The sequence below is a fragment of the Eptatretus burgeri genome, chromosome 5 (assembly GCF_056783735.1).
Source record: "Eptatretus burgeri isolate ZD-2024b chromosome 5, Ebu_testis_v1, whole genome shotgun sequence".
In the NCBI taxonomy this organism is placed as follows: domain Eukaryota; kingdom Metazoa; phylum Chordata; class Myxini; order Myxiniformes; family Myxinidae; genus Eptatretus; species Eptatretus burgeri.
In genome coordinates, this window is record NC_140965.1 from 59,283,088 (window position 1) to 59,310,107 (window position 27,020).

At 42.0% G+C, this 27,020-nt stretch overlaps 1 protein-coding gene across 4 annotated transcripts in view; it reads right to left on the reverse strand.

The window, feature by feature from the left end:
* LOC147026510 (netrin receptor UNC5B-a-like) overlaps positions 1-27,020 on the reverse strand; it is a 384,386-nt gene that overhangs the window by 100,474 nt on the left and 256,892 nt on the right. For 2 of the 4 annotated variants that reach the window (XM_085881973.1, XM_085881970.1), the window contains exon 8: positions 530-559. The exons of the other annotated variants lie outside the window; for them this stretch is intronic. In XM_085881973.1, coding sequence (XP_085738099.1) covers positions 530-559 — 30 coding nt within the window. The remainder of the gene's footprint in view (positions 1-529; positions 560-27,020) is intronic. 4 annotated transcript variants of the gene reach the window in all.

Below are 27,020 nucleotides of genomic sequence, written 5' to 3' on the forward strand. Positions count from 1 at the left end.
GAAAACAGTAACCTCCATCCATCTTCGAAGATGGCGGAGGTTAATAAATTTATTATTAGCTTTCCAACGGTACCATTTTTATTATGCTATGACAGCAGGAACCAGTACAATGAAGCTCTAACTCTTGCTTCTTCTTCCTCAATCCCAGGAATACGCACACACACACACACACACACACACACACACACACACACACACACACACACACACACACACACACACACACACACACACACACACACACACACACACACACACACACACACACACACCTCTTTATTGCAATAAGATGCCCTTCATACTCAGCAGCTATTGTGCTATGTTCAACAACAACACTAGCATCAACAACAACAACACGTCGTTCACAGCTTATTTTAATGTCAGGAAATATTTTGACGAAGTAAAGAAAATTGAGAATGAATGATTAAATCAATGTAAAATAAAAGGAAAGAAATGAAAGAAATGAACAAATTAACAAAATAATTTGAATTATGTCCATTAAGAATACAAAAAAAAAAACGACACTTACTGTTAATGAATTCTTGCCTGTATAGTGAACCTGAATGAAAACAAAAGAAAAACAAAACAAAACAAGCACAAGAACGAAAATCAAAATGAAGAATAAAATTGGTGAAAAAAAAACAAAAAAAGTGATCAATGCAACATTGTTTTAAATTATTAATGAGAAGCATGCTGGACTAAATTAAAGTGCAGTTTCTAAATATGCTTTACATGTGGACTATCTAACACAAATACATGCTTACTCAAATTGCCTCAACAGGGGTACAATTCGCATAATCATTCCAATCATCAACATGGCCTACAGTTTAAATTGTCAGGAAAATAGTCTCACTGAACATTTTCAGGGCATCACATCTCAATTGGGAAGGGGTTAACGTGGTTCCAAAGATGAATGAGAATCTGCTCTCAACAGATTGGGCCCTCCATTGGGATGATTTCAACAATCCTCACAAAAACCAAAACGACCATGGAGAGACACCTTCAATTCAATAAAAGACGCCAGACAACAACCTTAACCATCAATCAGGCAGACCGCCTAAACATCATCTCAAGAGAGAAGAAAACGCACACAGGTTGTTCCCATATTAAATAACAGGTCAATGTGACATTGATGTATAATTTATGAAGAACTATTGACAGCTACTAGTTTTATATACCATCCGTATCAAATATACAGCCCCAAAAAAGCAATATTAGCTTATTTTTCTGAACTTTTGTTTTAAAAATAACATTTTGTCGCATTCACCACCCCCCCCCCCCACACTCCCCCATTTCTTCTGAACATCTCATAAAATATCCATCTGCTAGCAAATACTACCAGTCACTTTGCTGATGGGGACAATAAAAAGGGGGGGAGGATAAGGAAGGGAGAGAGAGAGAGAGAGAGAGAGAGAGAGAGAGAGAGAGAGAGAGAGAGAGAGAGAGAGAGAGAGAGAGACGCGGTAGGGCACCTGTAGGGTCGGGGGGGGGGGATAACGATGGGGAGCTATGGAGAGCGCCACCACCAAATGTTGCGCTTCACTGCGGGAGAGCTAGAGTGCGGTGCGTGAATGTGAGAGAGAGCCAGAGAGCCAGAGCAAGAGAGAGCGAGAAAGAGAGCGAGACAGAGAGAGAGAGAGAGAGAGAGAGAGAGAGAGAGAGAGAGAGAGAGAGAGAGAGAGAGAGAGAGAGAGAGAGAGAGAGAGAGAGAGAGAGAGAGAGAGAGAGAGAGAGAGACACCACACACACACACACACACACACACACACACACACACACACACACACACACACACAGCAACAGAGGTGTGGGAGGAGAATGCTGCGATTTATTAGGAGGGGGAGTGAGGAGGGGACAGAGTGAGAGAGAAGGTGAGGGTGGAGGAAAGGGGGAAAAAAGGCAGGTGAGAGATGGAGGTGGGTTAGTAAAGGGAATTATATGTGACGCTTAATGACCGAACACAAAAAAAAAAAAATGTCACAACAGCTTAACACACAACGACAAAACAGAGTTTGTAAAGTAATCCACTGGCACATCTGTAAAAACTTTGATATTCCAGTTCCAGAAAATTTGTGAGAAAATGCACTAAAAGCATTCACTGAAAACATTTAAGTATCACTCACGTACGACCTTATGATCCCATCTCGCATGAACATCGAAAACTAAGCATTGCGACCAGATATCATACTTCGGTACAAAAAAAAGAGAGGAAGGCATTGCTAACTGAGGTTACCAGTGATTTTGAGGACTGAGGAAGAAGGCATACCAGTGATTTTGGAATAATGATGCAGGAATCAAGAAAATGATGGAGTACCAAGACCATAAGCATGAAGTTAAAAGATCCTGGAAGCTTAAGAATGCCAAAGTTGTACCAGTGATGAAGAACCTCAAGGGAATGATGAAGAACTTCGCAGAGATATAACAAACCATCCCTGGGAATATTATCACAAAGGAACTACGGTTGGAAGCCGACCAGGGCTCAGTGACGATCCTAAAGAGAGCCCTCAGCACAAAACTTTGAAAACAGAAAACTTCACAGCTTTGTCCGTGGATCGTGACCCCTTACCGAAATGAAGGCGGATACTTTGAGCCCACCCTGGGAGGACTCAATTCCACATTCTGAAACACACCTATGTAGATACAAATCAAAGACACAGACACACACACACACACACACACACACACACACACACACACACACACACACACACACACACACACACACACACACACACACACACACACACTTCCATTACGGTAGTACAGGTTATGTACGTACACACGCATAAAATACATAAAAATTACAAATACAAAGATTTACCTTCAAACAGAGTACTTTATTAAACATACACCTCCCGGAATTAAAGATATAACAATCCAAAGCGAACACAAAATGTCGGCACACGATTTTCACCGCCAAACCACATAAAGGAACTCCGAACAGGTCGATGGAGGGTTTTTCTTATTATTTTTTTGTGTGTTATCAGCTTTGAGAGTTGCAGTATTGTGTTGAATGACGTCAAGACGTAGCGGGGAGGCTGAGCATGTGCATAATAAACCAGCCTGGCGTCCTTCTATGGTGTCTGTGTCCTTCACTCAGGCCGGCTACTTTACTGAAATACGGACGTGAAGGCGCTTGTTCAGTGTATAACAAACTGGCGACGAGGATGGGATCTCTAAGGTGATTGGATGTGGGAAGGCATATTCAAGACATGGCGGTGTTCGTAAATATTGGGCCTTTCTACGAAAAAGTGGAGTTGTTTGAGGACGACAGTGATAGATGCGACGCATGTTTGGCAGAAAGCCAGATTGATGAAGAAGCTGCTGGCGAGTACATTTTTTTGGCTGTTGTGGGAGCAGACATGTTAAAGTTGGTGAAGAACTTGTGTCACCCAGTCACGCTTACGCTTACTTACGCTGTTCTTACGCAAATCAAAAACTTACGCTGAGCTGAAGGCGTTGTTAATACAGCATTACATGCCAAAACTGATCGTGATAGCGAAATGCTACAAATTTTAGACCTCTTCCCAGGGAGAGAATGAGACTGTGGCCGACAACATCATGCGATTGAAGAAGCTCAAATCAACATGCTCATTCAAGGCCTTTCTGAACGATGCCCTACGCGACAAGCTGTTATCGGGACTCCACCCTAAAATGTCTTAGACGCAGACATATTTATTGTCCAAGGCGGATTTGTCGTTTGAGATTGCCAGGGTGAAATAACTGTCGGACGAGTTGGCCAGAAAAGCGAGCTGAGAGTACATGGGGCAGGCATCATCGAATACGAACAGTGATGGGTGCAGCGGAGGCAAACGGAGTCCAGCAGGGGAAGAGAAGCTTCGTACAAGATGGGAGGAAAATCAGAGCACACATCAATCCGGCGACCGTCTGGTGCAAATGTTGTGGTCGGACAAATCATAGCACAGAAAACTGCCGACTCAGGAATGTGAAGGGTCATATCTGCTATGAAAAGGGACACATTTACAAGGTATGTTCAGGGAACAACAACCAACAGGATCAAATACAGAAAAAAATTGCCTAAAAATCTGTAAGCTCCAAAAAGTACGTTGACTCAAACAGTGAAAATTAATCAGACACGAAACGAGACCACAAAGGATTTGGTTTGTACCAAAATGGTGATAACTCTCACAATAAGGTTAAACCTATCGAGGTAAAGGTGGCTGTGGGACATTGTGATATCACCATGGATCTGGATACTGGAGCGTCACACTCAACAATCTCAGAGACTGTGTATATAAATATTCTGCATAAGTACCCTTTCATTGATACAAACATAACTCTTCGTAGTTACACGGGGCAATTAGTTCCCCTATTGCGTTGTGTTAAGGTACCAGTCAAATACCCGGGTAACCCGGAGATGTTGTTGGAACTGCTGGTGGTAAAGGGGACACGTCCATGCCTATTGAGGAGAGATTGGTTGAGTAAAATCAAACTAGATTGGGAAAATATTTTCTCAGTGTTAGAAATCTCCAAAACCAAGGTCCCAAAATCAAAAGATTACTCCCCCTCCCCCAGAGTTCAATGGGTTGCTAGATCAGAACAAAGTACTATTCTCTACTGTTTGTGCAGGGATAAAAGGGTACACAGCAACACTCAAATTAGTCAAATGCTAAACCAGTATTCCAGAAGGCAAGGCAAATTCCATACTCGATGGCAGACAAAGTAGGCAAAGAGTATGATAGACTGATAAAAGCAGAAATACTGCAACCAGTAGCAGTCAGTGATTGGGCTTCACCAGCAGTACATTTTCCCAAACCGAATCAATCAGTCAGAGTCTCCGTTGACTATAAAGCCCTAAACGAGGCAATTGAGGATGATGATTACAAACTACCAAGTACTCAGGATTTGTTGGCAACATAACACAGAATGGCACACAGCCAAAAGTGTTTTCCGAGCTTGATTTAACAGGAGCATTCAATCAATTATTCCTTGATGAAGATTCCTCTAAACTACAAGTGTTAAACACACAGAAAGGTCTTCTAGCTCCAAAAAGGCTCAGTTTTGGTGTAAAAACAGCACCGCCTCAGTTTCAAACAACCATGGACAAAATTTTGTTTGGAATAGAAAATGTCCATTTCTATATGGATGACATAGTGGTAGCCACTGAAACTGCAGATCAGCATGTGAAGGTGTTAAAAAAGGTGTTACAAACATTGAAGAAGCACAATGTGTGACGAAATGGTGTAAAATGTCAATTTTTAAGGCACGACTTGAATATCTAGGCCACAGTTTGAGTGCCGAGCGGATTCGACCATTACAAAACAAGGTAGAGGCAATTCAGAAAACCAGAGAAACCAACAAATGTGTCCAAATTAAAATCTCTGCTGGGGATGCTAAGCTACTATAGAAAATACATTCTAAATTTGCCCTCATACCTGACACCGCTCAATAACCTATTGAACCATTCCACAAAATGGATGTGGTCTCAGCAATGTGAACAAGCATTCGAGTATGCAAAAACCGTTCTTACAGGAGAAAAAGTCTTAGTACATTCCGATCCTATGAAACTGCGAGTGTGAAGCTGATAACCCCCCAAAGGGGTTAGGGGCTTGTCTCAGCCATACATTCGTGGACGGGACCGAATGCCCGATCACCTACGCGTCGCGTACACTAAGTGCAGCAGAAAAAAAAACGACACATAAATTGAAAAAGAGGGATTCGCAACAGTGTATGGAATGAAGAAGTTTCATTTGTATTTGTATGGCCGAAAGTTCAAATTGGACTTGGTTTACAAGCCACTGACCCGGATAATCAGTCCAAAGAGAAGTGGATATCTGGTACTATGCATTAAAGGTCCTAATATGTACCTAGTCAGGATACCAGGAAATAACCACCGATATGTACACGCAGATTATTTGATCACAGATGACTCTTGAGAGTAAACACCAAAGCCGCGAGAGAGATATTACTGACCTGAGGTAGAACCAAGCCGAGACATCCCCTCGATTAGTCTTCCTGTTAGTTTAGAACCTCCAGAGGAGTTGGTAAATCCAGAACCAGGAGATTAAAAAAAAAATTGTTGTAAATGAGAAACCAGCAGTTTCACCCTCGCCATCAGCAGTAAGGAGGTAACCTTAACACCAACACCTGTCAGAACCAAGTTACTAGAGTGTCTAAACCTCCATCTGGGCTAGATCTGTAGTTATTCAACTCAAATTGTACAACAGTGGGTTCGAGAGTTTTTGTGAGTAAAGAAAATGCTGATGGTTTAAGTACATTTTGTGTTTATTCTCGTTCCAACGTTCGGAAACATTGTTGAGGTTATCGTCAGTTGATAACCTTCGCAAACTTCGTTTGACGAAGGTATTGTATTGACCCCTGTGTATTTATTTATTGGTAAATATATGTGTGGACAACATTGCGCAAAAACTGCTGGACCGATTTGCATGAAATTTTCAGAGATGATGTGCAGTTACTCAAGGACGCCAGGTGAAGCTTTTGGGAGCAATCGGATTAAAGGCAAAGGTCACGGTCACGAAAAGTTCAGAATCGTTTTTTCGTCATAACGCGGTCAATTTTTATCCGAACGAGATAAAACCAACACCAAAATGTTCATTACTCAATTCTACATTCTACGCTATGCCACATGAAAGTGTGGCGTAATTACCCTAGGTAGCAGTTGGGGGTCAAAGGTCAAGGGGGTCACCACAAAGCATTTTTCATTGGGCAGCGTCGTGGATAACATTACGCAAAAACCGCTTAGCAGATTGTCATGAAATTTCGTGGACTTGTTTGACATCATGAGAGGACAAATCGATTAGATTTTCGGAGCGATCAGATCAAAGGTCAAGGTCAAGGTCACAAAAATGTCAAAATCGTTTTTTTGCGATTAAAGTGTCAATTTTGTTCCGATTTACATCGAATTAAGTCCAAAATGTTCAGTATTCAAATCCCGATCCACTGATATAGCGTATGGTATAGTGTTTGCAACCCTAGTTAGTCTGTGGAAGTCAAAGTTCAAGGGGGTCACCAAAATGGAGTTTTTGATTGGGAAGCGTTGTGGACAACATTACACAAAAACCACTTCGCAGATTGTCATGAAATTTTGTGGAAGTGTTTGGCATCACGAGAGGACAAATCGATTAGATTTTGGGAGCGATCGGATCAAAGGTTAAGGTCAAGGTCACAAAAAGGTCAAAATCGTTTTTTCGCGATTAAATTGTCAATTTTGTTTTGATTTACAGCAAATTAACTCCAAAATGTTCAAAATTAAATTCCCCATCCTCTAATATGACACATGGTATAGTACTTTTGTCACCCAAGGCAGCGGTTGGGGGTCAAAGGTCAAGGGGGTCACACAAAATCACATTTATATCGGAAAGCGTTGTGGACAACTTAACGCAAAAAAAACAAAATGCAGAGAGGCTTTAATTGTTTTGGATTTGTTTGGCATCATGAAAGGACAAATCCATTAGATTTTGGGAGCGATCAGATCAAAGGTCAAGGTCACAAAAAGGTCAACATCGTTTTTTCATGATGAAAATGGTTAATATGTTTCCGATTTACATCAAATTAACTCCAAATTGTTCAGTGTTCAATTCCTCATCTTCTGAAATGACACAAGGTATAGTACTATTGTCACCCGAGGTAGCAGTTGTGGGTCAAAGGTCATGGGGGTCACGAAATGCATATTTGCATTGAGATGCGTTGTGGACAACTTAATACAAAGGTAATAACTAGAATATATCTCTGTCTCTAAACTGTGTGTCTGTTGATGCAACAAGGGCCATAAGGGCCCTACCAAACTTAGTTACTAAGTAAAATACAACAAATTTTCATTAAGGAGACTTGGTATAGTTTGATATGCACATAGCTTCGCTCATGGTTTAGTAAAAGGAGTTTTACTTTCTTGTTTAATTAGACGCCTATTAAAATGACGTTTTTGTCCTCGCTCAGATTTGAAAACATGATCTACTTGATCCAGGTCGTGTCTGCGTGGTCAGTGACATTCGACCGAATCCGACCCTACATGCTACAGAGTTCGGCACTCGGGACAACGAATCACATAAAATTATCATAATCGTAATAGTTCCAATAACAAAATCCTTTCACAAAATCCGGATCATGGACTTTAAATTTGCGAAATTCCCGAGCAGATTTAGTGGAATTTTAGTTCCTCATTTCACTTTCATGCCATGTTCAAACTAGTGGCTGCTGCGAAGGTATGCGCTCTACGAGTGCCCATTCTAGTTGCTGGTAAAGTTCCTTTTGTGTGTAAATTATAACAACTGTTGTGAAAACAATAACTGAAGAGATGAATGGATTTGATATTTTATTCAACGTTTTAGAGTTCATGGTGAAATACAAATGCTACATCAGAATTGTAATTACTTATATAGGAGGGAGGAGAGGAGTATTTTGTTGAATGACGTCATAACGTAGTGGGGAGGCTGCACATGTGAATAATAAACCGGTCCTGCTATGTCGTCCTTCCACGGTGTTTGTATCCTTCACTCGGGCTGGCTCCTTTACTGAAATATGGACGTGAAGGCATTTGTTCAGTATATAACAAGAGTCACAAAGAGAAATGCCTAACGATTCTGAGAGCAAACCTGGTTCATATAAAGATAACCAACTGCTTTAGAAAGGTCTGTACCTCAATCCTTGCCGTACCAAGGTAATATGTTACCTGAGCATTAATTATTGACGTCATATGTTCCAGGTGTAGCCGACTCCACTAAAACATCAGTTAATTTAGTTTATTCACATTTAAAAAGGTAATGGTTGGTTTCCTACTAAGTTTGTTAAATCACCGGGTGAGGGCAAACATGGCCTGTCACAAGTTCTGTTTGAAGCTCCACATGGATAAAGCACACAAAAAGAACCACAAATGCAACCTGTAACCTTTAAAATATAATTCTTTAAATATGGAAATCAAGCGAAAAAAAATAACAAAATGAAATTCAAAGAAAAAGAATCCAAAGTGACCACAAAATGTCGGCACACGCTTTTCACAGCTCAAACTAACATGAAGGAACTCCGAACATGAGATTGATGGAGCTTTTTTTGTTATGTATGAATGTCGAAGTGATGGTAGATGATGAAAATACATCGCACAAAAAGTTAAATAAAGCGATGTCACTTAAAAATGAAATTGCACAACATGTTTAGCCAGCAAAGCACCACCCGAGAGACCGCTCGCCATCGCGCAGCTCGGTCAATGTGACATGTGTACGTTATTTTTATGTATTTATGTATCGAAGTCGAAGTGATGGGTCATATCATGGAAGAATATGCAAAAAGGGGAAACTTTGTGGAAAATATAATTTCACATTTTCAGCGAGCCAGTGTTAATCACCAAACCATCATATTAAGCATACACATCCCGGAGATGCCTGAAATGTCAAAATATGTCCAAATTGTGTAGCTATAATGAACAGGCATTCGATAATATGAGTGCGGAAAGTGAAATAAACAACTTTATCGTTAAGAAATTGTTGCGGCATGTTCCAAGTCAAGGCATAGTTGAGCAGGCTAAAAAACATGGTGGCTTCAGACCCCAGTGATGTTACCAAGGAAACGCCTTAAGACCCAAAGAGTGAGGTGACCGAGAATCGACTGATGAAGGACATAATTAAATCAGGCCGTTAATTATCTTCAAAAGGGATGTTTTAATTAACCCAAACACACAATTTTCACTCTTGCACTTCCTTGGACTCTTCTTAGTTTGCATGCAAAGTTTCAGGCTGCTAGGTTTTATGGTTTGGAGTTATGGGGGAGACACACACACACACACACACACACACACACACACACACACACACACACACACACACACACACACACACACACACACACCAAGATGGTGGCAAGAGGGAGGTGTCACACTTTGCCGCTTCGCTCTACCCTGGGCCGTAAAGGACTGAGGGCCACTCCGAATACAACATTTTTGAGGGCAGCGTATGCCGAGCCGAAGGCGGCAGATTTTATGAGGACAGTGCAAGAGGCACCCGGCATCACATTGTTCACATGCATTTGCGACGTGGCCTGGCCCTGCAGCTTGATGGGAGTTGTCGACCCCATCATGCTAAGAATGAAGGCCCAAGTTTTAATGACTCCTTACAGAATTGCACCCACTAGGGGTTGGAGAGGCCAAGTTTCATGCACGAGGTGCGAATAAGGACCATGCCGAGTATGACGATTTTGATGGGAGTGCGAACCGCAAGCCGAGGATGGCAGCTTTGGTCAGACAGAGGGATGCACACGTAGCACCCGGAATCGAACTGACTTCACATACTCTTTTGGCATGGTCAGCCTTATGGCTTGTTGGTTTTTGCCAACACTATCATGCTAAGAATGAAAACCTGAGCTTTGGCGACTCCCTTTTTGCCAAGTTCCGCCAGCATCGGACTGAGTTCCGTGGGATCCAGGACCCCGCCAAATAAAACGACTTTTATAGGAGCAAGAACTGAGCCAGGCCAGCAGCTTTGGTGATGTAGTGTTACATATAATTCCAATAATTATCCCAGGTATTGTTACTCAATCGCTCAGCTTAATACTTTTTCCCTTCCTTGTTCCAAAAAAAAAATACAAACAACAAAACATACTCATCTTCACTCCAAAATAAAAAAAATAAACAACAACATCAAAAATAAAAACTGAACACAATCTCCTGTGCACAGTTATTACTTCCAAAATCGAAGATTTTTCAAGTATATTGATTCGTCGATTTTGTTATTTTGTCTCTCTGTTTGAATGTTTGTTTGTTTGAATGTTTGTCTGTCACCTACAGGTCAAATTTTAAACCGATCTTCACGAAACTTCACCACATGGTAGAGTTTGTAAAAAGGAAGAAAGCTATTGTTTTTGAGGACAAAATGTCAAAAGGTCAACATGGGCCAAAGGTCAACAACTTCGGTGAGATTTCAAGAATCCTCAATTTTCATCCGATTGACTTTAAATTTGAAGAGGATTTATATTTCAGATCACTGATTTCAACTAGTAAATTATTTTGAGGTCAACATGGACCAAAAGTTGAACAGAGGCCAAAGGTAAACAACTAAGGTGGTATTTATAAAATCCTCAATTTTCATGAAATTTGAGGAGGATCTATATTTCAGGTCACTCAATTCAACCACGAATTATTTTGGAGGTCCACATCGGTGAAAAGGTCAACATAGGCCAAATTTCTAAAATTGTCAATTTTCATCCGATTTACTTGAAATTTCAAGCGGAGTTGCATATTTGGTCATTTAAATCAACCACCAATTATTTTTGAGGTCAAATTTGTATCATGGATTTTCAAAGTATCATGCTCTAACATCTTCTTGTTTCTTCATTCCTTATCCCTTCCCCTTTTTCAATAGCCCCAAAATGAATGAAGCATTTCTTCCTGTAAAATATCTTAACATTATATAAAACACTTCAAAAAATGTATTTTAAAATGCCTTACTCAACAACACCATCAGGAATAACCCATTCATTCTTCTTCTTCATCAAAATATCTTCCTTTTCTTTTCAGATTTCCCAAAACTTCATCACTCCTAAACTTTTAGTTCATACAGCCTACTCTTGTACCTATAGCTACATTTTCCTCCATGCCGTCAACCAAAAACATTTTTCCCTCCCCACCCATGATGTCTGTCACCATATATCCAGTTTAGGAACCATAAGACGTCCAATATGCAGAGGTTGTGTGCACACGACAATAAATTCCCTTTCACAACCATTCATGGTTGCAAACCCTTCCATATCAGTACCTTACCCCCCTCCACCCACCAATCTGCTTCCCCATCTTCCCACCAATCTCTGCTTCCCTCCTCGTGTTGCCCCTTCTCTTCTTGTCCTTTAGGAGGAGGCTGGATGAACTAAGGGTTTGAGAGTCACTTCTGGTTTAGGGGGTTACCGCATATGGACGATTTATCAGCACTAACTCCTTCCAGTTTGTCGAAGCTAATTTTCCTGGACCTGATACATTGTGTTTTAGTGATTTATTTTAAGTCCTGTTTTGGTGGTCATGCTTTGTGTCAGATTTTCTGTCCCAAACCATATTTTGATGGGTTAAGTCATCAACATTGTGTCCGAGCACATTCCGGCATATTCATGATCGTTGAATGTGTCCGCTTTTTAATTTTTATCCCACATGCCTCATTTTCACTCCTTTTGTCACAGGTATTGTTACTTCTGATCCCTCAGCTCAATTATTGTCCTCTCTTCATCCCCGAAAATACAAACAACGCTGCTCTACACTGAAAATAAAAAAATAACATCACAAAAAAACCAAACTCTATACTATCTCTCATGTTCAGTTACAACTTAATCATAGGTCCTTTCTCCATTTCATTTCCACCAAACTGAATCTGCACTGCAGAAAACAACTCTTCCTTTGAAAGCGCTTCATAACATAAAATAAAAACGGTTAAAAAAAAAATATATATATATATATTTTAAATACCATACTCTGCTTATTACTCCATCAGGAACAACCCATTCATTCTTCTTCATCAAAATCCGTAATTTTATTTTTCACGGGTTTATTTCCAAAAACCTCTTCACTCCTAAAGCCTTAGTTCATCCAGCCTTATCTTTCACCTATTGCTGAATTTTATGAAATGCCTTTAACCAAAACACTCATAACACTCAACCCAATAACTCTTTTGCAGGTTAACCGGTTTGAAAATCCTGAGATATCCACTTTGCAAACGTGTGCACACGACAAATATTTCCCTTTCATGTCCATTCATGGTGTCGAACTTCTTCATCATGTCAGGGCCCTCCCCCCCATCCCACACCCACCGTCTGTTTCCCCTTCGTCCCACCCCCTCTCAGCTTCCCCCCACCCCGTCCTGTCCTCTCACTGCTTCTCCCGCGTTCCTCATCCTCCACCATGTTTTCTCCCCAGCACTTCCGCCACCCAGCTTCCACCCACCCCACACCCTCTCATTGTTCCTTTTCACATTCCTGCACCCTACCATAAAATCCTCCTTCCATCCCTCGCAGCCATCAGACTTCAGGACTCGTCTCCTGTTTCTAACGCCCCAATATGAACTCAGCCTGGGAATTCTTCCACAGATACCTGCTCTCCCTTATGCACAGATTCATCCCATCTTGTCTTTCGTTATCATACCCAGTGGCAAATCCAGGGGGGTTTCCTGGTTGCCCGGAATCCCCCCCCCAACAACAAAAAATTACCATTACAGTCGCAAACCCAGGGATTCCCTGGTCACCCAGAACTCCTTCTCCCACGAACGTGTGCCACAAAAAAGGCCAGAAGCCACAGAAAAACTGTATCAATACAGTACCTAATAAAAAATAAACCACGAACAGCTCACAGTAATTTATTTGGAAATTATTTGGAAAATTTATAATTTTCTGTTATTTGGAAACCCCCCCCCTGACCCAATTCCTGGATTTGCCCCTGATACACATACCCCCACCCATGGAAAACTGAATCCTGTGGTGAGGCAGATGTCTTGAAAAAAACTTACATTCTCCTCCTCAAAGACAAATGCGACTGAAGGCAACCTCAGAACATTCCACTAAACCCGGAAGAGGTGTGTGTCCACTCTCAGGAGACACAAAACAACATCTGTCCAACCTCAAGATTGAATTTTCAAACCTGTCTCTTTCTTCTAAAAACTGGGGGGTACCTTGTAAAGTCTGTTTCTGGTAAATGCTTACCCTCCATCCCTTCGCGCTCCTCAAATGGCACCATGGCCGACTCTGTTCGTGAGAAGGCCGAATGCTTCAATTCCATGTTTGCTTCCAAATCTTGCATTCCAAACCCCTTCTCTCTGTTCCCAACCCTTCACAGTCACATCCAACTGCTCCTGGATTTTGTCTTTTGCAACTGAGAAGGTGGAGAAGTTTCTGATAACCCTCGACTCTGACTCAAAAACTGGACCGGACACGTCCATCAGCTCACATGTCCAAAACACCTGCTCTTGCACTTCCTCTCTCTGTCCTTTTCACCTTGTCATTTTACGAGGTCATCTTCCATCTGCTTGAAAATTGGCCAATATCACTGCATTTTTTTTCGAAAAGATGCAAAAATGGTTCCCCCTAACTCCAGGCCAATTATTTCATCAGCAAGGTCATGGAATCTATCATCGCAGTTGACATAAAATCATTCCTTTTCTTCAATGACCTTGTTATGTTTGGAATTCACATGTTTAAAATTCATATATTTGTAAAATGGCAGTGACGTCATTGGGAACTGACGTGACGGTTGGTTTTGTCGGTGTGGGAGTTGTTCAGAGAGACGTTTGAGGCAAAAAGGCTGTGCTGTGATGGCTTGTAAAAGCTATGATTATAGCATTGGTGTTTATGAGTCATAAGTCTCGAGTCATTACTGTATGCAACATTTGGCGATGAGGATGGCTGATATTTCATTTCCTGCGACTGCACCATTCCTGCCGGTCCCAGGCGGGCTCACGCTACCTTGGCGCCGATGGTATGAGTTGTTTGAAACGTACTTACTGGCACTGGATATAAAAGACAAGGTGGCCCAATGTAAGTGAGCCATTCTTATACACTGCTTGAGTACGGAAGGCCAGCAGATATTCTCTACTTTCGAACCGGCAAATGACACGTTCCAAGTCGCTGTTCATGCACTGTCTGCACATTTCTGTTCTCGGCAGAGTCTTCTTCTCAATCACTTTCTGTTTCATCCGATCTCAGTGGCCGGGTGAGTCAATGATACAATTAATGTCTGCTCTGAGAGAGATAGTACAGAGAGCGAGATCATTTCATTGAAAAAAACGTCTTGTGTATATCTTTGGGAGCATCTGCTATTATAATCTGATGATTTATCATTGGGGAAAGCAGTATGTCACAAATATAATTGAAGCTGTATTAGCAGTGGCATTTACACTCACAGACACCTCAACATCTTTGGATACTACAGCACAAATGCCTGTACAAAAAGTTCAAAATACCTCCAGGCATTGCATTAACTGTGCATCACTCAGACATGCAGCCCAGTCCCCAGAATGCCTGCAAATGGCCAGCACTGTAGAAATTCCCAAAAACTGTACCACTTTGCCCGGTGGAGCCGCTTATCACATGCTTCTGCATTTGGCACAGCACCTTCATCACCAATTGCAATCAATTTTGTGTCCCAGCCAGTCAATTCATCAATCAAAACCTGTGGATGCTATGTGAATGCCATTTTGATTCCACTTCTGGTTGATACAGGCGCAAAAGTCTCGATTCTAAATAAGGCAACTTATGACTATTCTTTCCATGCATTCTCCTGTATCAGACTTCTGTGGCCCTGTCAGGTTATGACAACACCAAAATTAACATGCTTGGCACTGACAGACTTCCACTGAGATACAGAAACCACCCTTCAGTTTTCTACATCACCACAACGGCTGCCAATCCGATGGGGTTGGACTTATCCCACAGCCTTCACTTTCAGCTGGCTGATTCTTAGGGTACGGACATCCTACAGGTCATGACCACCAGGTACCACACATTTCCTGTATTGTTTACAGGCCTGGGGTGCATCTCTGACTTTGTAAATCAGCTGACAGTCAACTCTGGTGTTGCATCTCAAGTGCACAGAATGACAACTGCAGGATTGGCTGAGTATGTGAAAAGTTCAATAGACCACTGAATCAAATTTGTATGCAAACATGAAGACGACAAGCCAGAGAAGGCATCCCCAACCCACCTTGCAAAAAAAAATAAAAATCCAAACACAAGTATGAATCAAAGATGTCACAAGAAATAGAAACAGCAAGGAATACAGCCCCAATGATTGTAAAAAAGACAAAGGAAAATACAAAGCAAAATATCAACAGATATACAGGGGGCTGCAAAAGTAGGTAAACAGTAACCTACTATGTATATATATATATATATATATATATATATATATATATATATATATATATATATATATGTACCTACCTTACGGTATACCTGCTTTTGCAGCCCCTGTACACCAACATCTAGGAGAATGACAAAAGTGCAGGGAGATATAAAAATAGAGTTGGACAGATACAAAGAAGGTTCATTGCAATGGTTCTTCTTCTGACATATGGCAGCTTGGCTGCCAGGGTAGCTATCATTTCTTGGAAGCACAGCCGTGCCACTAAAGATGTGCCCCTATACCAGTACACTAGTACTCATTTTGCCAATCTTGGAAGGATGACAGGATGAGTCAATCCCACCTGGTGTTAATTCAGTGGAACAGGGCTCAAACTCAGGATCCTAAGATTCCTAGCCAGCCACTCTTCGAACTAAGCCAACATCAGGCTTCATTGGAATGGTTAAGAAGAGGTCAACTCAACTGGGATGGAGAACAAATCATTATAAATGCCAAAAACTAGGGACACTACACAAATGGCTTTCTGAAAATGACAGGAATGAGTCAATCGGCCTACTCCAGTGGAGTAATTCACGAGAACATCTGCAAAAATTTAAATGTCCCAGTCCCAGAAAACTCAAGGTAACATGAACCAAAAATGATGATTGAAAACAAGAAAGTAACACTCACGTACGACTGAATGATCCCATCGAGCGTGAACACAGAAAAAAAAACAAAAAAAAACATTGAGACCGGATATATTACTTAGGTACAAAAAATATGGCATTGCTAATTGAGGTGCCATAACTGAAGCGAATCCAGCAATTTTGGCCAAAACAACACAAGAACTAAGAAAATGACCAAATACCATGATCTCCAAAACGAAGTCAAAGACCCTGCAAGCTAAAGAGTGCCGACATTGAACCAGTGATAATTGAAACGACGGGAAGGATGAAGAAGGTCAGGTCAGGTCAGGTATGGGAGCATGTGCCAGAACAGCACGTCGCTGCGTCCACTTTCCGCCGGTACTCCAGGGGCCTCCGTCTGGCCATCCCCCAGGCAGATGCCAGGCCCATCCCCATCTCCTTGAGATGATGGTCAACCTGTTGCAACCATGAGGCACGTGGTCGACCCACTGGCCTCCTCCACTCATGAGACTCCCTCGCTGAGAGAATCTGGTGAGCAGGATCAGAGTCAGGAAAACGAGCCACATGTCCATACAGCCGCAACTGACGCTCACGGACTATGCAGGTAACAAATCTCATCCGAGTCTCTCTCAGCAACCGCTCGTTGGACACAAAATCCGACCAGCGATAGCCAAGGATTCTCCGAAGAGACCTGGTACCAAAGGAATTAAGTCTCCGTCTCAGATCCTTGGTCAGAGTCCAAGTCTCGCACCCATAGAGCAAGACTGGAAGTACCAAGGACCTGAAGACTCGGACTTTCGTCCTCCCGCACAGGTACCGGCAGCGCCACACCCCATGATCCAGTGAGTCCATGATTCCCAGGCCCGACCCAGACGTCTATTGACCTCTGACTCGCAGCCAGCAGAGACATGAATATCACTGCCAAGGTAAGTGAATCTCTCCACGACCTCAACATCCTCACCACAAACAGACACAGACAGGACAGCAGCATCCAAGATGTCACCGAAAGCCTGGATCTTAGTTTTGACCCAAGAAACCCGTAATCCCAACGGCTCCGACTCCTCATTCAGCACCTCGAGGGCCCCCAAGAGGATGTCTAAAGTCTCCGCAAAGATGACTGCATCATCTGCAAAGTCAAGGTCCGAGATCTTGACATTCCCAAATGACGCACCGCAGCACTTGATCTCTCCGACATCCTCCCTAGAATCCAGTCCATACAAGTGCTGAAAAGTGTGGGAGCAAGTACACATCCCTGACGAACTCCAGTAACAACTGGAAATAAGTCAGAGATGGTACCACCACACTTCACAGCACTCTCAGTACCAGAGTAGAGTTCAGACATCAGATCGATCAGTTTGGTGGCACCCCACGAAGACCAAGAATCCTCCAGAGGACGTCCCGATTCACTGAATCGAACGCTTTACAGAGATCAACATAGGCTGCAAGCAGCCCCTGCCGAAACTCTCGTCTGCGTTCGGTGAGGACACGAAGTGCAAGGATACGGTCAATCGTTGACCTCTTTGGTGTAAAGCCTGACTGCTCTGGACGCTGGTGCTCAAGCAGATGATGGCGAACCCTATCGAGAATTATCCGAGCAAAGACCTTGCCCGGCACTGAGAGCAGCGTCACCCCTCGGTAGTTGTTGCAGTCTTGGCGATCACCTTCCCTTTCCAGAGAGGGACAACAAGGCCCCTCTTCCAGTCAGTTGGGATGATGCCTGTGTTCCAGGCAGAGCACAAAACTGCATGCAACGACACGAGTGCAGCATTTCCACCAGCCTTGAGAAGTTCGGCATGGATGCCACAGATCCCTGGAGCTTTGCCCCGTTTCAACTGGTTCACCGCAGCCCGTGTTTCCACAAGCGTAGGTGGACCACAGTTGATTCGAGGGTCAGCAACAGGGATTGTAACACCCTTGACGTCCAACTCGACAGTTGGGGGATCAGCCTGGTACAACCGCTCAAAGTAACCGGCCCAGCGGGCCTTCACTTCAGACTCCTCTGTCAAGAGCCTACCACTCTCTGCTCGAACTGTAGTGCTCCGAGGGATGGGCTTGGATGAACGTAATGCGCGAATTCCCCTGTAAGCGGGACGAGAATCACCTGTCCACAGGTGATGCTCTACCCCCTCACAGATTCCTCGCACATAGGCCTCCTTGTCCACCCTCAGTGCACGTACAGTTTTACGCCTCAGCTCCCTGAACAGCTCAGCTCTGCCATTCAGCCTGGCCCTGCGACTCTGGTCAATGGTATCCAGTGTCCCTTGAGAGACAAAATTCTTCTTTGCCCTGCGGTGAGCTCCAAGGCATCCACCGGCAACATCAAGGACGGTGGTCTTGAAGGCGCTCCACAACTCTTCAGGACCCCCCAAGTGTCCACTCAGCCTGTTTGCAAACTCCTCAGCTACTCTCTCATCCCTGAGCTTGGCAACATCCAGCCTAGGCTGGGATGGTACCATTCTCCAGGATTTAAGGTGCAGCTTTAGAGTTGCTACAACAAGCCTGTGGTCAGTATTGAGGAACTGAGCACTCCGGTAGACCCTGCAGTTCTGGATCATCCTCCAACGACCGTCAATGAGGACATGGTCAATCTCCTTTGCCACACCGCCAGGGTTGGAATACCAAGTCCAGCGATGAGCTTGTGGGCGCTGAAACCATGAACCAGCCACCCTAAGTCCATGACTTCTTGCAAAGTCAAGGAACTTAGTGCTATTCTGGTTCATAGTTCCTGACCCATGGGGACCAACACACACCTCATAACCGTCCCTATCAGTTCCAGTCGATGCATTGAAATCCCCCAAGACTAGAAGCGTATCTCGTCTGGGGCACTGATCAACCACAGACTCGAGTGTGGCGTAGAATGCACCCTTCACGGTGAGATCACTCGCCTCAGTCGGAGCATAAACAGAGACCAGGGAAATGACACCTAAGGAGTGACGAATCCTTAATCTCATAATACGCTCGTTGACCGGTGTTACCTCAATTATCATTGGGGTCAGCTTATTGGACACAGCTACAGCAACTCCTTGGGTATGGTAACCATCAGAGCGACCAGACCAATAGTAGGTGTAACCACCCACCATTATCTCGCCGCAATCCGGTCTCCGAACCTCAGAGAGAGCTGCAATCCCGATGTCCAAACGCTTGAGCTCAGATGATAACAGAGACAGGTGATCATCCTCTCTTAGGGATAGGACATTCCAGGCACCCACCCGAAGGGACCGCCTCAGGTTAACCCAAGGAGACCGCCGTCTGGTGGACGACACCTCAGCACCACTCCGACACACTCTCCCGCAATCTGACCCAGGGATGTTACCCCGTGGTTTCCCTCCTATCAACGATTGGGGGTCCCGAAGGCTTTGCCCCAATCCCGTCATCTGGTGAGCTGCCCTGCGAAGGGAAGCTGCACAGGAGGTACTCCCACGGAGTGGGTTTTCAGATTTTTTTGCGTTTTTGCGTTTTGCGGAATGAAGGGTTTTACGGTGGCCGGAGTGCAAATCCTGCCACCAACCTCCTAATAAGAAGTGACCCCAACTGCAGGAGGACGTCCGCAGACACAGTTGGGCACTAGATATGGATGGCCGTTGGCTCACAAGGAGCTCCTCCGCCCTTTGACAGGTTTTGTTTTTAATCCTGCTGGGTGTCCATATCCAAACACCCTCCTCACCAGAAAACCTGGTGGGGGAGATGGTTTAGTCGCCGACAACCCGACCATGGAACAGGTTAGTACAGGTTTACATGGTACCTGTAGCAGGTCACAGATCGAACCTGACCTGACATTCAGAAGAAGAACCTCATATAAATCTTAAAAAAACATCTCTGGGAATATTACAACAAAGGAACTGCAGTTGGACGCTGTCTGGGGCTCAGTGTCGATCCTCAAAAGAGCCCTCAGAACAAAACTTTGAGAACAAGAAAACTTCACAGCTTGGTCCATGAATCATGATCCCTAACTGAAATGGAAGTGGATACTTCGACATCTGCAAGGACTCCGTTCCACTTTCAGAAACACGCATATGGAGATAACAACCAATGACACACACACACACACACACACACACACACACACACACACACACACACACACACACACACACACACACACACACACACACACACACACACACGGCATTGTATTCCTCTTTTCAGTCACTGGGCTTTAAAGAAGAGTGATCTAACATTAGATCCATCACTCACAACATTCTTCAAGTAATTGCAACACAGTAATTATTTTGCAGAGCAATTAACTGTGCTGTTGTTGCTCTTGGCAGCATGAGGATGCAGTTTGGCTTAAGTTCTCAAAGGGGTGCAATGGTGCTGCTGATGCAGTACCCCATGTCGGTTCGAGCAAAACATTGGAATTGGCTCGACTACTCTTCACAAAGGACACCGTGGGATTTGTCATTCCCACCAACTAATGTTAGCAAAAGCGATGTCCACTTTAACATCCTTCCAAACATTTTTCCCTATTTACAAGAGTAAATCTACGCAAGCAAAACACACGGGACATACTATAATCTTACTACATTCTAACTATGGATACCCCTTCCCCCTTCCACTTCATAATATTCATGGACATGACAAAGATAGGTATTAATGGGCCAGTATAACCTATTTACTGATCAACTTGTGATAATGAACCAATACCGAAAGATATTCATTCGAGAGTGGTTCGGTGTTGCAACAATTGCTCACGTGATTTAAGTGTTACACATCTCTAAAGTGTGTTCTCTGAAAGGTTGAATGTGGGGTCCTTGTCATTCCATTACAATGAAAATAATGATCGACAGCAAATCATACAGAGATTTAAACTGACAATATCGAGTTTTACAGTAATTTTGTGGCCAAAGATTAAAAAAAAAAAGAGTAAAGAGTAATTGTTCAGTTAAAATGGTGAAATTTATTTTACAAATGGCTGTAAAGAATGTAATAAAAATAAACGTTATCATGAAAATCAGTGAATAACTTTATATATCAGGCCACAAATATTAGCTCTCACGCTGAGATACTCCCATGATGTGAAGAAAAGTATGTTGGCCTGAAGAAAGATGCAACTGATACATGAAATAAAATTAATACAAACAAGCAATAAACACAAGGAACACAACAGATACACACAAGCAACTTTGGTGCACGATGAGGTCATTTGACTCTTTATGCCTGCGTTACACTATCCACTGAAACCATCACCCATCCACACACAAAGCGACCTACAAATCCTGCCAATATCCTCATACACCTCCATCTCCAGTGCACCTTGATACCTATCTAATTCTAATTTAAAACTATCTCCCCCCCCCTCTCCTTCGGTGATTGCCTTTCCAGGGGGACATTCTATGCATTAGCCACTGAGTGAAAGACCCCTGCTGTAATACTGTCCTAACTTTCATCTTCTTTACTCTCAGGTTATGGCCCCTGGCCAAAACACTCTCCATTCTGCTGAAGTGTAAATGCAAAACACACCATCTAAATGTTGCATATGCATAATGATGAAGTTCACATTGGAGGAAGAGGATAAGATGTTGGCATTTCTGGATGCCTTGATGATGAAGGAACTAAACCAATTTCTCAAAACCAGATTTAAAACCAGATTTTGGTGTGCAAGTAATGAACAAACAAGTGACCAGCTCATTGATTTCTCCTTTTGAAACCAATAATTAAATAACAAATCTGTGTTTTGTTCACTGGAGTTAAAAGTGACACATTTCTTCTGATTGGAGGTGTATGAAAGGGAGAATTACTATGCGTCTGAGAGAGGGACTATGGCAGTAAATGGATATCCCTCAGATGTGCTTCAAGTTGCTTCAGGGCTTCCCATATAAACTTGGTGTTGGTTTAATGGTTAGGGTGGCTGGCTTGGGATCTTAGAGCCCTGAGTTTGAGCCCTGTTCGCAACTGAATTAACACCAGGTGGGGTTGAATCAGCCTGTAATACTTCTGAGGTTGGCAAAATGAGTGCCAGCTTTCTGGTATCCTATGTTGGAGTGGTGACCTGTCCAGGATTGTATCCATTAGTCAAGGAGATCGCTTCGGCAGCACCAACACTCTGCACAGAGTATGGTCCCAATGGAATGGATGTACTGGTATAGGGGCACAGCATCAGTGGCGAAGAAGATGAAGAAGAAGAAGAAGAAGAAGAAGAAGGGTTTCTCATCCCACAGGATTGCAGGCAAGTGACACAGAAGTAGCATATGTATAACCATGTTGATTTTGCCTGTTCTTTTTGTCTTATTCCTGTGGCATGTTAGATGCGTTAGGATAATAATGACTGTCAGTATGAATGTGGCACATCAGCCCATACGGACTCATCACCTCTTAAGGATGGTAAAATGACATGATACTGAGGGAATAGTGTAACGGTGTGGTGTATTATATTGCCTGCATAGGGAGCACAGGGAAATTTAACACGGAAACAGAAACGCATGGTGCTTAGGAAAGGAAAGACTTAAATAGCATACCATCAAAACATCCTCTCTCAATATCAAAATCAATACACAGCCCAAAATCCTTTTCACAACGTCAACTGTTTTGTGTTGAGTAAGAGTGGACAATAATTCAATACAGTGACGTGACAAGTAAATAGATGAAGCATTTGTTATGTGTGTGAAAATGTAAATTATGAACCATCGTTTCAAGCCTGAGCCTGGCAATGCTGGCAATGGTACTTTCAAGCAGTCAAAAATGGGTGGAGGTTTACACCGAATTACAAGGAATATCGAATAAATGAAACGATTCAAAAGATGTGAGAAAAGAAAAGTGCACCCACTGACTTACAAAAAGGCCTTCCAAATTTTGTGATTTATTTTTAAAACAAGAAGCACTTCAACTCTAACGACTTGACTGGAAATGGCCTATTTCAATCCACCAGAGCATGAAAAGCTTCCTCAACATGTTCCATTCTGTTATATTCACTGAAATTTGGGGCCATTGTACTCCACTGATTTTTCCTCAATCTCATCTCTCCATCTGGATGGGCAAGATATCTTTGAGGTATGCACACTTGCCTCTGAGCAGTCAAGCCAAAGATTGAATCCCGGTCCAGATATGGAACTGTCATCCTGTTGTTTCTCATGCATGGTGAGGAATCATTGAGTGTGCAGTCCCTCTGATGGATGCTAAACTGAGTGTTACGACTGCGAGCATTAATTTGTTGGCATTACAGATCCCACGGTGTCATTAATAAAGAGTAAGTAAGCTATTCCAGGCACCCTGGCCAAATTCCAGTTTCAAGCCACATGAGGTGTTGCATCAGTAGTACACCCATGCTCCTTTCATTGATGCAAACCAGCAGCAACATTGTGCTCAAAAATTAATTAATTAATTCATCTCTCCACCTCATCTCCGATTTTCTTCTGCTGCTCTCTGATGTGCAATCCATCTCCAGGTTGACAGTTTGTAATTCTTATTGTCCAAGATTTGTCCCTTGTTATTGCTAAATGTTTAGTATCGTTGCATTTCAGTTTTTTATTGGAATAAATTGAAGAGTTTGATTATTAGTTTTCTGTCTGATCCACTAGGTTCCCTTCTCGTTTTTATATTACAGCAGGACAGCATCTTTCCATTTATTTTTGTGTGCTGATAAGTTTTTGGACTATTTTCGAGTAAGGTATCACGTTTTCCTGCTATATACCAAAACTGGAATTACACATTGATTGTAAACTTTTGTTTTCAGACGAAAAGGCAGTCCGTTCTCATGAATTTTAATATATTTATAAAGGTCGATCATCTTGCTCTGGCATCACCATTCACGTCTACAAAGTGAGCTACATCCATTTTTACGAGTTGGCTGAAATAAATGCAATCGCTAGTTTCTTCAATTTTTCAATGACAAATATGAAGTTCTTGCATAACAGTTCTAAATTATTTTTTTCTTCATCACATTCAATTGTAGTCCATTTAGTCCTGCAGTGTAGTCTGATATTTCAGATCAATTGTTCAAATTTGCATAAAAGCACCAAAATTGGTACACATGTAGAATAATGTATTCCGAACAATTCTAGATATGGAGCCACCCGAGATTGTGCCTTGCTCAGCTTCGGCGACCATTTTCCAAAATGGCCACCATTCTACTTTAGCGAAATTGGCTATATGCTCTTATTTTCTTCTTGTATTGGTGGTAGATATAAGGAAAGTGTAAAATTCAGTAAATTGACCATGAAAAGGCGTATTCAAATATAATGAGCCAGTATTTTCATCATGGTGACTTGTCTCCTCATTGGCATTTGGATGCATTTTCACCTCCTCAAACTCCATGATCACTCTGGCCACCTCGGGTCCGGCGACCATCCAGCGCCGCAGAGCACTGGGATTGTCCATCAGGCCAACGGCACCTCCGTCATCCTTGACACGGGCATTGTTTTGATCATGGGCTTGGTCAAGAGGAATTGCTGAGAATGCCCTCTTGGTCTTTTGCACTGTGAAGTGGCCTGCCTTGAACTCATTGTAGATCTCTGGGTGCTGTTGTGGAAGTTCTGCCATGTCACGCAGATGGACCGGTATCCAGCGGGCATAGTTTATATGGTCCAGCGCGAAGAACCATGGGACTATCTCAGTGAGAGCATCCAGGTACATGATGAAATCTCCCTCTCTCAGAGATCGCACGTAGATTAGGAAGGAGAGCTCCAGATCCAGGACTGTTGCCCAGTACAAAAACTGGGGAGACCTATTCTCTTTCTCATGGCACCAGTCTTCGAAGTCCTCGGGAGGCTGGTCATCTTCTGCAAGGTCAGCTGGTCAAAGCGGACCAAGGGAAAATCTCGAGTGACTCCATATCCAGAATTGTTCAGAATACATTAGTCAACATATGTACTAATTTTGGTGCTTTTATGAAAAGTCGAACAATTGGTTTGCTATGCTGCAGTACTAATTCTTCTGATTCTGCAAATTTCGATCTTTCATCATAATTTTCGGTTATTCAGCATTGTACAAGATTAAAACATGATCAGATGTGAATTGTATGCAACTTTTCCTGAATCCATTGACATATATTCCTTTAATTTCGAAACCTAGTTGTGGGAACAATCCTTTGAGGTGTGCAGCAAACAATTTCGGGAATATTTTGTAACCTGTCTGGTTCCTTTTTGGATCTTGATCTTGCCACTACTTTGGTGCAGTTCAAGGACACTGTTCCAACATTGCAGACCAGCATATTCTGTTGATATTTCTGCACCTGATGTTTTGACTACCGAGAGCATTTTTGAAGACATACGTTTCTCTAATGTTGAAAGTTTCTTAAAAAATCAATAAACGTGAGGAACAAAGGCATTTTGTATTGCTTTATTTTGCAGAAATGAATTCATCATTTTAAAGTGATCATGCATTGTTGAGTATCCATTCATCCATTGGGACCAAACTCTGTGCAGAGCGTTGGTGCTGCTTAAGCAGTTTCCTTTGTGATTGGGCACAATCCTGGATGTGTCGCCACTCCGACACAGGATACCAGCAAGCTGGCACTCATTTTGCTGACCTCGGAAGGATGATAGGCTGAGTCAACCCCACCTGGTAACAATTCAACAGCCAAGCAGGATTTGAATTCAGGACCCTTGGATCCCAAGCCCACCACTCTATCCATTAAGCCAACACCAGACATATTGTTGAGTATCCCCCTCAAAAATATACTTACTCTCATGGTTGGTTGTGTTCAATTCAATTGTTGTCGATTCTGGAATAATGGCACATCAAGAGCTAAGAGGGAGGTCTAACTGGGGAGAGTGTGGCCATAATAACACAATAACACCTCTGACACAAATGGCAACCAGAGTTGGTGTCAAAGCAACTTCATCCTTCACCCCACAGTCATCATGATTGTTCGCATACGCGCAAGTCGTCACTTTTTTCTCGGTCCCGATGGTGACGACTTGCGCCTAATCGACTGTATATATATATATATATATATATATATATATATATATATATATATATATATATATATATATATATATATATATATATATATATATATATATATATATATATATATATATATATATATATATATGTATATATATATATATGTATATATGTGTATGTGTAGGTATATATATGTATGTGTAGGTATATATATATATATGTATGTGTAGGTATATATATATATATATATATATATATATATATATATATATATATATATATATATATATATATATATATATATATATACATATATATATATATATACATATATATATATATATATATATATATATATATATATATATATATATATATATATATACCTACACATACATATATATATATATATATATATATATATATATATATATATATATATATATATATATATATATATATATATATATATACCTACACATACATATATATACCTACACATACACATATATACATGCACATATACATATATATATATATATATATATATATATATATATATATATATATATATATATATATATATACATATATATATATATATATATATATATTGTTACGAATTTGGAATTCGATTGCACACAACATACAGGTTCCTTTAGTCAGCTATGTCGATAAGTGCTTGTTCCCTAGATATTTCACCTTTCATTGTTTAAATGTTCAGAAATCGATTAGATGCGCTGCGGATCGAT